This window comes from Ylistrum balloti, unplaced genomic scaffold (assembly GCF_031769215.1).
Source record: "Ylistrum balloti isolate Yb309-2 unplaced genomic scaffold, AGI_CSIRO_Ybal_v1 Utg371032, whole genome shotgun sequence".
Classification (NCBI taxonomy): Eukaryota; Metazoa; Mollusca; class Bivalvia; order Pectinida; family Pectinidae; genus Ylistrum; species Ylistrum balloti.
Genome location: NW_026782573.1, coordinates 502628 through 520700, shown reverse-complemented (window position 1 = coordinate 520700; position 18073 = coordinate 502628). Strand labels below are relative to the sequence as shown.

Here is an 18073-nt window from a genome sequence, read left to right as displayed (position 1 = left end):
GAGTACAAAGTGTATCGGTGATTTCAGTCCGCTGGGGTTTCGCTTGCGAGCTGTTCTGTTGTTGAAACGGAGTCGGTGCACCTATAAGGGATAATTTTAATTTCTTTACAAAATTCACAATGGCACCCGTTAATGAGACAATTTTAGCACTGCGAACTGAAGTAGAATTGCTGAAAGCATGGCAGAGTTACACGAATGATAATATGGACCAGTTCTTCTTGATCACTATGGGAATAATCATATACTGTAAGTATTTTTTTTTTCATTTCATTTCATACTCCAGAATTTTCTTGTCTCCTTTTTCCCATAATTATGATAATCTTATTGTTTTAACCAAAACTGTTGATTATGGCTCGTGAAATTCTCTCTGTGTGTCCAATCTGTTAAATCAGTGCCATCAATGAATTAATTGAAATAAAGTTGTAAAAGAATTCGATTTTTATAAACGCCTTAGGTCGGGATCGAACCCCTGACCTTATGATCTTTTGACACAAGGCTCTTCTCTCAAGTCTAGTGGGTAGGTCACAGGGTCACGTCATGAAATTATGCATATTCATAGATAAAACATGGAAAATCTAATCCCCTTACTCGCTTTTCGGTTGAAATAGGAAAATGAAAGGTTTGCTGAGTGATCGAATTTTCGTATTATTTCTACCCATGTTTGATATTCCCCCATCTTGTGAGGAAGGAGGTGAACCTGCTTTATTGCCCCTATTCTCAGTGTCTTGTTACATATATAATCACACCATTGTTATGTAATCCATCCGTCTCATACCGAGGATGAGATAAGGAAACCGCTGAAAGTGTGGTAACGCCTGTCAGAGTTGCAAACACCGGGCAAGCCTCGTTTTTGCCAGCTTAATCATCTTTCCTCTCAGGTAAAGATCTCCAATCTCACCTCTAAGGGAGTGAAGGATTATTTCATATACTTAAGATATACCGGGTATTCCTCAAACAACCCCCTAAACACACCATCTAGTATTAAAAGTCCAGTAACATCTAATTTAACAAACAACTTAGAAGTTATGACTTTGAATTATAGCTGTAGGGATCTGTCGAAAGGTCAGAAAAATACAATTGAATGTTACATTTCACTACAAGACATTAAACTTGCAACTACGTCCTGAAAGCTTTAACAAGTGACTGTGCTTAGATATTGTTTCTGATAAAACTTTTAAAAATTAAATTGGCGATGCAATTTTAAAAAAATATAATCGTAATATTTTAAAGTAAGAAAATATGTTGTCAACACATCACTCGGACAACTCTGCATTCCTGTCACAAAACGAAATAGCAGTACAAAGATTCTAGTAAGTTTTGTAAGAGTTTCTGTCAGTATGCGTTATTAGTTTTCTTTTCTAACACTCATTTACGAACTATAAATACATTTGACCCGTTTAATCCAGGTCAGCCGTACACGCGCTATACTCATGCTTTCTGACAGACATCTATTTATACAGTTCGTGATTTTTGAATTACATCCGTGTATGTCCGGGTAACATTGAAGAAATGGCCTTGGTTGTCTCGTGAAATTATACAATAATGGAACAATTCAAAAGCTGTACCTTTAAATCAAGCTAGCTATATTTAAACGTAGACAAAAAAACCCCTCTATTTCTTCAGTTTTATTTTTAGTAACGTCAAGGTTTACACTGATATGGTTTAAGATTAAGTATTTACGTGTAATGGCAGAATGACCTCAGTAGATTTTGCGAATAATTACCTCAAGTTTTGGGGATCAGGTCATGGTTTTGTGGACAAATTGACCTCTATTTCGATGTCATACCGATAAAGAAATTATTGCCGAATATTAATGGCTACCACGACAATGCTCAAAGCTATTGGTTACATGACTTTGTGTAGAAAACGTCACGATAGTGAAGCCAGCTGATCACTTTGGGAATGCAATTTTTTACTCATAGGATTCAACAGAGATGCCACGGAATTGCGTGTGGAATTATGTCTTACTAGTATCAATCAATATTTTTCTTTTTACTTTTTGCCGCCTACTTCCTAAACTAGCTAAATGGTATAAAAAAACGAGGTGAATGAAATTTATAATATGTGTATCAAAGTGAATGATCATCATTTTTACCTATATACAGTCTGATCTGCTATGAACTTGCCAATAAATCACAGTTTTACTGACTGAAGTACATAACATATTCATCTTTAAGACAAGTTCATAATGTATGTGTTATAAGATGAAGTATGCTAAAATAGTATTCCTGGTTTGCAGTGCAAGGTCGTTGTGAAATTTGTAATCCTCCCTAAATGTGTTTATTAAAATCCATCAGAGATGCAGATTAAAAACATACATGTTTAACATATAATGATGTTAGTCGTGGCAATATATTTTTTCCCATCTTTATACAAAAAACTTTGCCCATGAAATATGAACCTTACGGTGAAATGTGATATAGTTTACAATACCTTTCTCACACCTTTATGGGACATATACCACGTTTTATGAAATTGAAATTGCATACCTGTATGCCATGTCTTGCATAGAATGATAATTTTATTGGAATCGGGTTTCAGTTGGGACGCATAACTTAATATTAGGGTACCTTGTCATCTTGGAATACCTCGTGTATTATTTTGTTTAAAATGATCCTGACATGAATACTGAAGTATAACGCTGAGCAATGTTTCTGTTATGTTTTTAACCGTTCAATATCCAGGATGATAGCATGCATTCAATAACAAAGGTGTGTTTGTTAGAATTCGATTCAAATTTTAAATCATGTTACGCCTTAACATTTTACTTGTGTTCAGGTAAACTTAAGCGAAAAGAATTATCGTTAGCAGAAAGTCTTGTCAGCTTTATGATAATAGCTTAAGTTGTTAAATATCATTGAAAAAAATGAACGACATCTGTCTCAACATTTGAAGCCCTTTGTTTATCATATTAGTAAGCACAAGTATAATGATTCAGAATAATATGTTATTTTGATATATGTATCAGTCATTGATATTTCAAGTCATTCGTGTGTTCTAAAATCATTTCCATCAATTAAAGTTTTAAAAACAACGTTGTGTTAGATTATATAAAGCAGACTCATTTTGATATTAACATATTGATGACGTGTTAAATTTTACTACATACCCTTAAACAATTATCAAATCATGCAACTGAAACATGTAGGTTTTTAAGCCATTGACCCCATTGCACTCCCCCACTAAAAAAAATCTTTAGTAATTTACTGCGCTGTGCCCTCATGCATGAAACACCTTGACTCACCCAGCGATCACGCTTTAGTTTTAATACTGCCTGTTCAGACCATTCCCTGTACACGTGTTAGACATACCCGAGAACGATACAGTATTTTTTTATGAGAGAGATAGAAACCTATTTCTGGATACTAACGATCAATGATCCAATTCATACCCTACACAATGCATGTGTGTAGATAGTTTCATTTCTGCAAAACTATATTAACAAAGATAAAGAGACAATTTGATGGAATAACAGGCATTCCTATACAATTTCTTGATATGAATGACTGAGTATTAGAACAATATACTAGTAGTAGAATAATGAACTTTAATGTTTTTTTTCTTTTTTTGTTAAGTAAATACTCAATGTAACAAATCAACGAAGGCGACTTGAAGTTAATCTGTTACGCAGTGTCTTCATAAGACACAATGATACCATGACATGACAACGAACCCCACAAACCCGATCTCATTTAAGAATAATAATTATAGGGTTTTTATGTGTTCTGTTACCGTGGCTAAATACCTCAATTGTTTGAGTCAGACCTATCATAACTACCTTCCAATCAATGACAAGAAATTGTGAATCTCAACGGGAAGCTCGAAATAATATGTATTATCATGGTAAATTTACATGACATTTTACATAATAATGCTCTATATTTGTCAGAGACGCAGAATCAGGAGATTGTCGTTCTGATATTACAGAAAAGAAAATAAGACAAGAGTGTACTTGTTACTCAGCTTCCTCTCTTACGTAGTTTTCCTATACTATTGTGTTTGTTTGCATGAATAGATTGCTTGATTGTGTTTTTCTGATGAAATATTTTTTTATTTAGCGCGACGACACGACAAAACGATCTACAGACTAATCCAGGATGTATGAATACCTTCTTAAATAGTGTGATGACTTGAACATAATAGAGAATCAAAGTAACTTGATTTGTTCGTGATGTCTTTATTGGTGTAAATACATTGTAGTTTTTGACATACAATTTAAGTATCATAATAGAAAGATAATCAAACGGTAACCAAAATAACACGAACTATGTGACTGCCTCTTCAACCATCTAGTATTTTATTGGCTCTTTCAAACGATGTTTTTCCATTTCATAGAAAAACAGATAAAAATAGTAATCGTTGTAGCTAAATGAAGAAGCATTGTTTGCGTGCTGTTGACAGGTGTATTGCTTGAAGCGACAATTACTCGTATTGTTGAAATGTGTGAGAGGACATCAAGGAAAGTGTGTCTATGATGAAGGAACATAATTAGTATTTGAATATAGCCGTGGGTGGACTGCAATCGTTATGTGTTTTTTGTGTTGCTGTTATCTTACAGTGGCTAAAGGCTGGCGTGAATATTTAAAATAATTATTCTTTGTTTGGAGAGACTTTGCCAGGTCCTTCAAATTTACTTTTAGATTAAGTTGGTTATGTTTTGTCTTTAGATAACCAAAGATTCCCTTCCCATGTCTATCGTATATACCCACCAGACTGGAAATCAAAGGCCCTACCCACTCTTCTACATCAGTTCTGACCTTTTTTTTTACAACGAAACCAGCAGAGAAAGCTTTGTACTAAGATGTATGATAAGCGTGATGATTTCTTTTTCCCTCTTGTAATTTTTCAATATCTGAACAGTAACAATCCTGCTTCCACAACTACGGTATTAATATGTGGTAGTTGATTCATCATCAATGACCTTGTTCCCAATATCACGATTTCCATTCAAAATGGAGACAACTGATGGATAAACTGACAACAAATAATCTTGGGAGATAAAGATTTATGATCTTTAGTATGTCTGTCGTACCGTTGTTGTTGACCTTGTTCTCATTTGGGAACATGACATTATTTTATATGAATTAACATGTAATTGTTTTTCTTGAACTCTTTTATGTGTCTCACTGTAAATCTTTCTGTGCGAGGAAATAAAATGTCTTTAGTCCTTATCATTTTTAGACAGTATAAAGGGACTACCAAATATCAGTCGGTAAAGCTTAGGACTAAACGATATTCGAATAAGACGACCCTTTTCAGGTCGGTAAGCACTTACGGTGCTGTAGTAGTTGTGCGAAATATCTGAGTGACATGCGACGCGTGTCCCATGTGTGTTTTGTGATCGAAGTTGTCCACAGCTACTACATTGAATTTGGTATTTATCATAAATGAAATATATATATATTGTGATTTTCCAATTGAACGTTAGGATTATCATTTGCTTTTTCACAATACAGAACAAATATACAACCAACATCAGTCTCGCTTGCCAACTCATCATTTGTACGATCAAGGGAAACCTCCTGAGATTGCGCCAATCGTTCACAACATCTTACATGAAGCCACGTGGATCGATAAAAATGTTATCTATGAAGTTGTATACTTTTTGTTTATAATTTTTAAATTCAATGCCAGAAATTTTATTTTATGAAGAATAAAAAATCTTTAGAACATAGCGTGATAGTAGTATAAAGAAGGATCAGATCACAATAGTAGATGTCCCAGAATCATTTAAACGTCCGACATATAAACTTCTATTATATATATGCCGGAATATTGGCTTACATATGACCCACTATTGGCCATTCAATGTTCATGAAATGTGGGTAAAAATCAGACACCGTAAAGTGCAGTGGAAACAATTAGTGCTGAAATATATACGACATCCAAAGGACTTTTAGCATCAGGTTTACACATTTCTCGTACACTTCTACAGTTGGGTAGCATACGGTTCGATAAGATAAGACCAGACAGAACCGAGAATGCAAAGTCCAGAAGAATAACAATATTATGTCAGCGTTTACATTGGCTATGTTATTGAAGCATTAATCCGACAGGTAATGTGATGCTTGTTAGTCTATCTGTGTATTTGAGAATATGAAATCACTTCTTTTGATGGATCACTATTTACATGGATTTACGGGTGTCGTCGATAAAAGCCAAAGATGCTAACTCTTCCGGAACACCTTGTCTTATCCTTGTACATTTTTAAGAGTTTCTTTGTAAATGGTTTTAGTTCATATTTTGCGACATTTTTATTGAATTTGAGTTTGGATAATGATCATGTTCACATGTTGGTATTTTCTTGTTTTTATAATTAATACCTCACTCAGCTATACCCAAGCGTAAACGCACGTGATCACTGGTGTAAAGGTCAAGATCAGTTCACAAGACACTGCCGTGTTATACTCAATCCTTTGCATTACGAACCTCTTTGCTGATCAATGTGTCCCAATACCTTAGTTAAAATCGACATGAATGTCATAACTCGCATGTAATGTTGCTGATTTTGTATAATAGATATATTTATATTCAATATATGTTACAGTATATTTAACTTTACGGTATCACTACAGCAAAACTACTGGCATGTCAACAGAATCTTAATGCAAATTCAAATCCGATGAGACCTGCGAAGATATTAACGAAAGAAAGATTCACACGAAGACTCCTGAAGGATAAGCGTCTAAAGCTTCGTCGACGACACACGCTATATCAATCTAGGTCAATCCAGGAAAGGTCCAGTACTTAAAACGAAATAACCAGATATACTAATGAGTATGAAGCAGGCCCAATTCCAATTCGCAAAGGACAATATAATATTCCCCAACGGGATCATTGTGACGACCCTAAAACTTCCCTATGATCTTCATCAGCCTACATCTCTTAAAACCCTGTTGTGAGTTTATCGTAATGGAGAAAAGCACGAGTATACCCAAATCAGCAGTGGCATTTGACCATGGGTTGCGGATGTAGGGAGTGTATAATATAAACCACATTTGTATCTAAATATATATTTGCATTGAGTTGTACTTTTCTCTTATGTGTCTTTTGAACAATCCTTAGTGATAATGGGCTTACAAAAAGCAAAGACGTTTTGGGTTGAGATAAAGTATATACTAACAGTTCAAAATCTGTAAGAGAAAAAAAATGAAAATAAAAACGAGTACTTCCAAACCAAGAAATATAACACAAACCCTCAAGGCTGGTAACGGGTTTTTCAATTTTTGTATTAAGGGTTTCAGACATTTCTTTTTCTTATCCCTATTTTCTAGCTTCTATTTTCCTTTCGATCTAAATCCATCTACGTATTCTATTGTGTTTTAGTAAGACGGTGTTAGATAGTTTGTCATTAAATTGTTTCTTGTTTGTGTTCGTGGCATATCTAAAGCTACAGCATTTAATGTCTCTAAATGGATAAGACTTGGGGTAGAATTCACAGAAGTGTAAATACATTACACATTTTCAATGTAACTACCAGCACAGACTTTGTAGTAAACAAGTAAACATAAAATGTCCACCCAGTCGTCAGAATCTCCAATTCAATCATCACGGTCACTGATGGCCAAAAATAGCCTAAGGTTAAACAATGACCGCAGATGTTCAGATATACCGTAGATGTCCATTCCGAGGCCTTCAAGTTTTTACGAGGAAATTCAGAAAATGATTGTTTGACAATGAAAGATCTGGAGAAAGTTATTTTTCATTTCATGCCTTATATAGAAAGGCGCACCAGTTTCTTGTGTGATAAATCCGCGAAAATATTAACATCGTAAAATGCAACTTATACAATACACGACAAAATGATGGACGATGTCTAGATATCAACTTCCCAATCTTCAAAATAATTCAAATGTTATTCAAATGAAATTTGGTACTTATGGGACCTAGAAAACTATACACAAGGACAATTGTCTCACAGACAATCAATGTTACAAAATGTTTTGTTCGACGTCTAGATATAACCATGGGAACTAGTTTTAGGCCTACTTGTTTGACGTCATTAGGATATCCAATTACATTGAAATTCGAATTTCTTTTCACTAACGTCTGACTTATTTCTCTACCTAGACATTCATAATAAATTTTGATAGTCTGCATTTATAATTTAAAAAATACCTGCCTTACGTTTTAGTGTGCAGTGATGCATTTTTTATGCTATAAATAAGATATTTAATATGTTCCAACCGAGGAAACACTCGACTTCGGAACTTCTATTACTCTGTATTTAGATTTAGGTTAACGGCAGATTTATCTAAAACTTCATATCGTGTTTTATATTTGTCAAAGCGAATAAGCTTAATACGGAAATGAAAAGATAATTGTAGGGTTCTGTGTCGAGGTATTCAAAGAATTTGGTTTACTGTTTTGAATATAATTCAGAAAGTAAACAAATAAATCTGTTTAGCTGACACCATAGGCAGTTTGTGATGTAGCAACCGTTTGACGTAACAAATGGCGTGTCAACGATATATATATATATATTTTATTTTGCAAATTACATTAATAAGACAGATTTTTAGAAGAGTAAGCGTTTTCTGCTTCATCAAGGATACCCGCTATGTTAATCATTTCGAGTAAGTACTGTCATGTTCTCATATTAGAAAAACAACTAAACACCAAAAGAACCATCGGGTATACTAACAGACATCAAACACGTCCACTTTCATATTGCACGAAAACAGAATATTTCTCGATGAGACAAGTATGATAATCGCAATACTTTGTGACTTATTTTGATCAACTCTTCGATAAATTCACCATCGGATGAAAACAAAGTCAGCCAACAGAGAGACATATTTTGGTAAAACAGGGATGCCAATATTCTGTTGGAAGATTTTACCACTTAACCAGGATTTCGATAATTTTTTTTCGCCTATCATATTTTCGAAAAACAAAAAACAGTTCATGGAAGTCATGAATTTGTGCGAAATACTCCACAGTTTTGTTTAAAACCTTATATATGTACTGCCGTTCACCTTTCTTGGAAACGAAATGTCTCATAACCAGAGAATGAATGAGTTCTTTTACTTATTACAGTTGAATGGTAATGTACAGCGTGGAAAAATCAAATTTTGTAAGAAAATAAATGTTTTTAAATAAGACAGTAACTGAGATTCGATAGCACTAAGGATGTTAGTAAACAATATAGGCTTTACATTGGAAATTATTCTTTTTTTAATGATGTATTGTTAACATTTCAATTGGAATGCTGATTTTTCATGGAGAGGAACAAGACACGACTTTTAGACGCCATTATATAAACATACACCAAACATCAAACTGACACGACGTTGGCATGGTCCAGAGTAAAGATATTGTTGATCATGACCACCTGTTCATTCAGATCAACAACCTTTCTGTTTTGCCTCTGATATTTACTGTCTTGGGGTTACCGTCGAATGTTTATTTTGCTGCTGTACTAGAGCTGTTACGGAAAGATCTTTAAGCTTAAGACTTGCATACTGCTGACCCTAAAGGTAGCCTAACTTGACCTGCGCTGACCCTGGAAGTTAATCATATATATTACGCGTCTTTGACATCAAACTGAAATTTCGTTTTACCGCAATGCAAATGCATGTGAAAACCACTGCCCATGTATGATGTTTATATTAGCAACCATGTGTCTTTAAAGTGAAATGGACTTTCACCTATTTTATAGTGATGCAGTGTGGATTTGCCTTGCTAGAGGCCGGATCTGTCCGAAGTAAGAATACTACCAATATTCTTATCAAAAATCTTCTCGACTCATGTAAGTATCTTCTTTACTAGTTTTCAATTCATTAATTCATTGATATTTTATATGTATTTCCATGCATAACGATGTTTCTCAAGCGAATGAAGTCACATCAAAATATATTGTTAGATAACATCGCAATAGATTTATGTTTGTCTTTAAGGAAGATATTGTTAAATTGTTTAAAATTGTGATATATTTTAACTTTTTAATTATAGTTATTTCTGGAATTTGCTATTGGCTGTTCGGATATGCATTTGCATTTGGAGGAGGAAATGCGTTTATTGGAACTGAGAACTTCGCGCACAGCAATCTTGAAGAAACAAATTATGCCTACTGGTTTTTCCATTTCGTGTTTGCTGCCACAGCCGCCACCATTGTTTCCGGAGCTGTTGCTGAGAGGTGTGACTTCGTTGCCTACCTTGTGTACAGTTCCGTCATAACAGGTACGCTGACCGACTGTGTAACACTCGTGATATATTATATTGTCTGATTATAATTACCAAATATTTATTGATATTGATCGACTATATACAACGTACCCCGCTTTATGCGGTTTTTACAGACTTTATATAATCTGTGTTATGTGATATAAACCGAGTTTATGTACCACGTGGTATGCGATTCATGTAGGTGATATATACCGCGTGTTATGTGACATTGACAGGCTACATGATATTATATTTTAAGGTTTCATATACCCCGTGTTATCCCACTGGGCGTGGTCGAGTGAAGGTTGGTTGTTGAAGGGCTTCACTTATACCGTTGACAACGAAACAACAATCGAGGTCTCTTACAACGTAAGTAGACACGCCCATCACCTCTGACATCTCTATGGGAATCGGAAGTATTTCTGCACATCTTATGTTTATTTCAAAGGTATGCTTTCGCACTCATCTAGTGCAAAGCATTTCCATCCTGTATTTGATCACCGCCAAATTTAAAATGGCAATGGTAAACTAAAAATCAATGAAAATATACATAATTCAAACATATTTATGTCTTTAATCACACATATCCAGCTCTTCATCATCCCCTATTTGATATATCCCATAACTGCACAATTTATGATACTTCTTTTTCCCTGTTGTGTACCTGGAAGTCTGATACATAATTGGAAGAATACGGGGAATGGCACTGGTTATGAAAGTCGATGGATTTAGTTTTGATTTTGATATAAAAAATTGATCATGCCAGTATTTAAATCATGAATAAAGTATAAAACGTCACAGCGGCATGATGATGACCTCTTATTGTAGAGTTTTATGACACACATCTATTTGTCTGGTAATTGTTTTATGTCCCTGTTGACAGGATTTTGCCGGAAGTGGGGTAGTGCACATGCTCGGTGGGATCGCAGCCTTCACTGGTGCTTGGATGATGGGCCCTAGGATAGGACGGTTCGATAAAGAAACCGGTATGCCACAGGACATTAAAGGTCATTCTGTTCCGGTACGTCAATCACAGTGGTCACTACAAATTGTTGATTTAGTAAAGACTGACAACCACAATATCTTTGACCCCAAAATACAAAGATCACTATTAAGATATTAGTTAATTGACTTCTACCACTATCGTATTTTTGTGTATAAATCAGTTTGATATTTTTACTATCGTCATTTCACACCACATAGGTAAAATGGCTACTGGCGTGTCCTGTGTTGTTGATATAATGATATTTGTAATCAACCATTGACAGTTTACTTGTTTTACAGATGAATAAAGTCTGGTTAATATGTTGACGTCACTAAAGATGTAAACACGAGTAATCATGAAATATTTTAATATTTGCTTTCCGATATTTGGAAATTGGAACAACCGGAAAACTTGTTCTTTTTTGTTTCTTTTCAACGTGCGTGGTTTTAGAGAATTCCTATGCATTAAGTGTTTGACATCGGGATAAGTTCTCGTTTGAAACTATAGATACATTTTCGTTTTAACCATATGAATCTGCTTTATAGAGAGTTTTCAATTTCCTGTGCTCCACGTGTCTTTTAGATCTTTATTGCACTTGCAGCGTTCTATATTTGTTTATTTTGATATTCTTTCCTGATTCTTTCAGGGCAATAACATCAACTTAAAGCTATCTATGTGTGGTTTATTTCATCGATATATTTGGATTCATTCAAAGTTTCACATTTACTTACAGCTGTCTGCGTTGGGTGGCTTTATCCTACTTTTCGGATTCTTCGCTTTTAATGGGTCTTCGCAAGGCGCCATCTCAAGTGAGGGCGATGGCGCGGCTGTCGCTATTGCTGTTAAGAATACCGTAATGGCCGGATCCTCGGGGGCAATTGTGACGCTTGTGATGAACAAACTGCCATATTTTGGGGACAGAAAGTGGAGCTTTCTCACAACCCTCAATGGAGCCCTGACTGGCATGGTATCTTAACAAGGGTCCATTTCTTCTCTGTACTTCATCAGTCACAACTGTTATTGTACAGTATTGTTATTAATTCAAATTTCTGCAATTGGAAAATAATGAATTCATTTATAAAATAATTAAATCATAATTTGGTTTAGAAACAAGTACAAATCATTCATTTTCTAAATTTCTATCTATTTTCATGAAAACTAAGATTGCAGTATATTAGATATCATGTTATATATTATGCCATTCTCTTATCCGACAGGTGGCCGTCTGTGGACCAGCAAACCAAATAGAAACATATGGAGCTTTGTGTGTGGGTGCTATAGGTGGCTTAGCGTACATGATTACCACGTGGTTGGTTCTCTTTAAGTTTAAAGTCGATGATCCGCTGGATGCAACTGCTGGTAAGTCCTGAAAATTAATACTTTATTATCGTAGTCCGGTTTAGCTGAAGTGGGTCAAATTTGAAGTGGTGTCACCATTCGTCAATATTAGCCACTATTCAGTTAAGGTTAAAACAAGAGCAAAAAACAAAGAAAATACCCCATGATAACAGATTCCTAGCTCAAACACAGAAAGATTTACACAGAGACCCTGGAAAGTACAATAAGAATAAATCCAGATGTTCAAGAAGGGTAAACGTCGTCTGCTTCATTGGCAACACCTATCATGTTAATCTTGAGCCGTCCAAGTAAGTAGTGTCATATCCCAAAATGAGAACAAGGTATACAACAACGAAACCGCGGAGTACACTACATGTTACGAGGATCAAACACGTCCAGCTTAACATCGCACAAAGAAATAGAATATTTCCCAATGAGATCAAAAAAGCTGATTTGCAGATGAACTAAAGAGTACAAGTTGCTGATCAACATGCTTTTGCATGTATTCGATAAAAAGTTAACTTTACTATTAAGACCACTTTGGGGACTGGACAAAAGCTTTCTTGATAGCGGGGTGTTCTAATAAACATTTATCTTTGTATATGGATATACAAAGATAAATGTTAATGGCTTCAATTGCTAAGAGATGATACTAAGCTAAACCCGAACTTGTTTTCTCTTATTATGTTTTCGAATTTGTGAAAATATCTTTTACGTTAAGATATTGATAATGGTGTCAAGTCCTCTTCTGTGAAATATATATATTTATTGGTTTTGTACGTGTTATCACCCAGACCAATGTTCTGTTGTGTTATATCCGTTCCTGGAAAGAAATTTTATCTTATGGTGTTGTTCGAAGAGGGACACAGATACCTGTAATATTGTATATTATAAAGAGTGTCCTGTTTTACTGTTCAAATGTTCACAACTTAACCCAAATCAAAAGAGTGTATCTTTGATAGTTGTCTTGACTGTTAATTTCTTTATAATTTGTATTCTTTTTCGCTCTTCTTTACTACGTTTTATTCTATCCTTGTAACTATTGAATAATACAATCACTTGATCTTACCATTTACATGTCTGAAACACCATTTTATGCTTAAATATCCAATGAGTTAACAGTAACACGTCGTATGATGAACGAATATACACGCGATAGCATCTGGGACAGCAATGTGTTTTTTTCCCCGCACAACCGTTGTTACAAGATAGTTTGAAATCAGTGAAATCAATTAAATTCAACCCAACGACACGTTATTTTATTATTATTATATTTTTTTCTTTTTTTAAAAAAAATGTATTCGTTGTATATTGTTATACGTTATTTCAGTTCATTTTGGTGGCGGCACTTGGGGAGTGATCTCTGTAGCATTCTTCTCCACCGATTTCGGTATCTTCTACAAAGGGGACACGAGCTCAGGACTAGTAAGTCACATTCACAGACGCCATAATGGCGATAATGTTTGGTTATGCTGTATCTATTCTAGTTTTGCACACTGACTTATTTCTGTATTAAAAGTTTAAAAACTGTAAAAATTGTGCTATTTATTGAAGGCAGTAATTTTAATTATACAGCGTCTCAGTTAATATGCGTGCTCTTATGTGACCGCATCAACCTTTTTTTAAGGTTATTGCACTGTTGGGTGGTAACCATGAAGAGATACTGATAAAAGGTATTTCCAATACACATTGAGAATAATGTTATACGTTTTTTTTTTTTTTTTACCTGTCGTTGATGTGAGTAATATAGGCTTACTATACGTGTTTTTTGTATTGGTAAGGACAATATTATTTATACTTTATCAATGCACTACAAGCAGATTAATGGACGGGCAAAAAGAACATACCAAACCGTAACATTGAAATTTGGTTTTGTCAATCTTTGCTTAATCTGATAATGCCTCTTTTTCCAGCATCTTGCCTGGCAGTTGGTAGGAATTCTTGCCATTATCGTGTGGGGTGGTGTCTTATCTTCAATAATGTTTTTCGTCCTGAAGAAATTAAAACTCTTGAGAGTATCATTTGAATACGAACTGAAAGGTAATGTTTTCACTGTCGATACTACTACTTGCGTTTCTGAATGATACCTCAAATATTCAAATCATGAAACCAAATTATTTGATACTACAACGCTCTGATATTTGCTAACCTAATCTTATGTCGTTAAATCATTTGGTACTGAAACAGAGAAGCCTTGTCAGGTCGCTATGATCGTTGAAATTTAATATATCTAACCGACAATCAATGTTTTCATGGAATGCATTAATAAAAATAGATATACAAAGAAAAGGATACATTAAAGTAGTTCAGAATGGCTTCATCGATTACTTCTGTAATGAATATCAATAATTGATACTGAAATCATCAAGCATTCCAACAAGATTTGTCTTCCTTTACACGTCAAAGTTTATGTGATTCGGTTATATAGAACAATATTATTTCATTAATTCGTTGTTATAGGAAACACTATAATGTATTCTTTTTCTCGACTTTCTAATGTCAGGTTTGGACATACCAAAACACGGCGAGCCTGCCTACCCTGTCGAATCCTACGGACACGGCTGGGGGGAGAAAGGAGATACGATAAAATCTATGATCAAGGATTCCACAGCTGTTTTCTCCAAAACTATCGAAGGTAAACAATACAATCCATCCTTTTACAAAAAAAAAGTTGTCCAAATTACAACTGCTTACCTTGACAAAAGGAAAGGGGCACATTAATGTGCAGTAGTAGAGTAGTACCAAGTAAATATCATATATATAGTTTTAAATAGTTCTTTTCGTTGACGTTTCAATTATCTTGACGTTATGGTCAATGATGAAGTCATTTTAACTTACACTATTATGATGTGTTATTTCCAAGGTTTTGAAAAAAATTAACGAATACTGTAGATAAAAAATAATTATTCTACTGCCTGCAGTAGAGGTTCTATCATATTGGGAAGTCATTACTAGTGAAATAAATGTATATGACAGGTTATAAAATGCATTATTGTGTTCAGGTGGTTCAACTAGAGATATCGTAGCATATGAAGTTCCATCTATTCCTGGGTCTTCTCAGCAGCGATTACTAATGAAATAAATGTATGCGCCAGGGTCTAAAATATACAATTGTGTTTACCTAGTTGCCCATCGTTACCTAATTTTTAAATTTTTTGCATTGTTTCATGTGTAAAACAGGCGAAAACGGAGGTAAGTTATGCAAAATATATAGCATTGTTTATTCAAAATTCTAACATGGTCAGTAGTCGTGTAAATATATGGATTGCCCTCTGCAATTTATAACAAAATTCACAGTTAGTTCATTTAGAGTTGCTTAAGAATGTATGAAACTCAGACGCCAATAATATCTTAAATTTGTCTTTTGTTCTGGTGATGATTAATCTGAAAGCCTAAATAGCAGACAGTAAAACAAGTGCTATGCAAATAATATTTCGCCGCAATTCTTTTACCGCTACATCATTCAGAATATGTGCTGTGAGCAATATTCATTTTCGATTATATGTCTTCATTTCTTCGTAAATAACAAGAATTCTTGGTGAGCTTCCAGCAAATTTCCTTTTCATTATTATGCAAAAACTTCTTATTTTGATTTTGAATGGACAACTGCAATCTTCAAAACAACAGAAAAATATGCATTTTGAAAAATTGGTTGCATTCTTTATTTAACAATGATCTGAAATTGTTTTTTTTTCAAGGCATTTGCTTTGATCGAAAAAAATGGAATTGTTATCATAATGGAAAAAGGGGGTCGCTGAACTTAATTTCTTTTGTAAATTTCACCAAAATGTCATTGTTTTCAAAATAAAAAAAAGAATGCAATATTTATATTTTATAACTTCAAATTTTTTATTGAATTCTGTCCAAATTGTACTCAAGAGAAGTGAAGTACCTTTCGCTCAAACATTATTTTTTTCATACATTCATAAGATACAATTAATACCTGTTTATTAGATATATATTATGCATACAGATATTCAGTCAATAATATAGGTGCCGGCACTATGAAATACTCGTTTAAAATGAGTATAGCTAGTTTTTAGCACCTTTCTTTTCAATCATATTTAAATAGTTTCATGGCAAAGTCAAAATGTAAATACTAATTATCTATTTACTAATTTTTATTTATATTATGTATTGATAACTCCAAATTGTGTCATAATGCAATACCAAACAGATGTTTTCTTCTTGACACGATTGTTGAACATGTCCTTTGCACATACGACATATGAATGATAAAGAAATATTCGAAAATTTATTTCACTTCTTATTCATTTGGTGACAAAACTGTTGATAATAATAAATACACAATTCATCCTAGTTTACAACGATTATCTTAGTCTCTTACATTTTTATTGATATGTTTTATATTACATACCCCTACAATAATTATTTGATTTTTATGCAAAATTCGAAGAATTTATTTTTTAAGATATATTTTCAGTATCACACAAGTTGAAAATTTTACAATTTTCTTAATTATCTCTTTATAGAATCGTCAGTTTTTTTCCTCGAATCGAATTTGAATATGTCTTTGTTTCATTCTCTCTAATTTTTGATTATGTAATTTGTATTCTATTTGTCTTTCACAGGTCTTCCCATGATGATGGATACTCAAACCAAACGTTCAGGTGACATAATGAGCATGGAATCAAGCAACTCACTGTCTTCAGTCCAGACAAACTCAACCCAATTATGATTTCTTAAGTGATTCTCATTTCCCTACGCCTTGCGATTTGTAGACTTAAAGTCCTTAAAGTAAGCAGCTTAAAAATAAATGCCTTTGGATAACCCAATTTTAGTATTGCTCCTTTGAACAGCCATTAACGTGCACCGCTTATCAATGAATGCCTTCAGAATAACCCAATTTAGTATTGTTCCTTTGAACAGTCCTTAAAATGAGCAGCGTATCAATGAATGCCTTGCCTTACGATAACTCAATTTTAGTATTGCTTCTTTGAAAAGATATATCCTTCTTAAGCTGACTAAAAAAAATTTCCATGCTTTCAATGTTGCATTCAAGTTGCAAACAATTTTGTTCGTAAATCCTCATCTTACCATGGACCTTAATTCTAACATTCTCATATATATGCAGTCATAAAGTCTGGAAACTGATTTTGATTTTGAAAGTAATCATTACTGTAGATATTTCACATTTAGGCATGTTTCCTTGATAGTTATTGTTTTCCATGTAAACGTTTATTAGGAAAATGCATAAATAAGGTGCAATGACTTGTGCTTCATCCCTTGTCTTAATGTTGACAATAAGTCTGTTTATATCATATCAATCAAATTTATAAGTGATGAACATATCTCATCGTTGTAGGTAATAAATCAATTCACCAAGGCGTTGTGTGGTAAACTCGAAAATTTTATTTACTTGGTTTCTGTCATCATCAATATTGTCACAACAACAAGACCAACTGTAAAAAATGGTCTTGCGAAATCAAAACAAAAAACGAACAAAAACAAAACAAAATACAAAAATAAAATTAAGAGCAAACAAAAAACCCAAACAAACACACAACAGCCAAAAGGACACAAAACAGAATTGGTATTGTATATCTAGCGAAATATGTGTGA

At 33.9% G+C, this 18073-nt stretch overlaps 1 protein-coding gene across 1 annotated transcript; it reads left to right on the top strand.

Moving 5' to 3' along the window:
- The first annotated feature begins 119 nt into the window (after positions 1-119).
- LOC132560221 (putative ammonium transporter 1) lies at positions 120-17189 on the top strand. The gene is made up of 12 exons (XM_060224880.1): positions 120-246; positions 9662-9751; positions 9955-10182; positions 10427-10536; positions 11051-11188; positions 11886-12119; positions 12370-12511; positions 13821-13915; positions 14404-14530; positions 14994-15125; positions 15671-15682; positions 17083-17189. Exons 1-12 carry the CDS (start codon positions 120-122, stop codon positions 17187-17189), a joined length of 1542 nt encoding a protein of 513 aa, XP_060080863.1.
- The last annotated feature ends 884 nt before the right edge of the window (positions 17190-18073 follow it).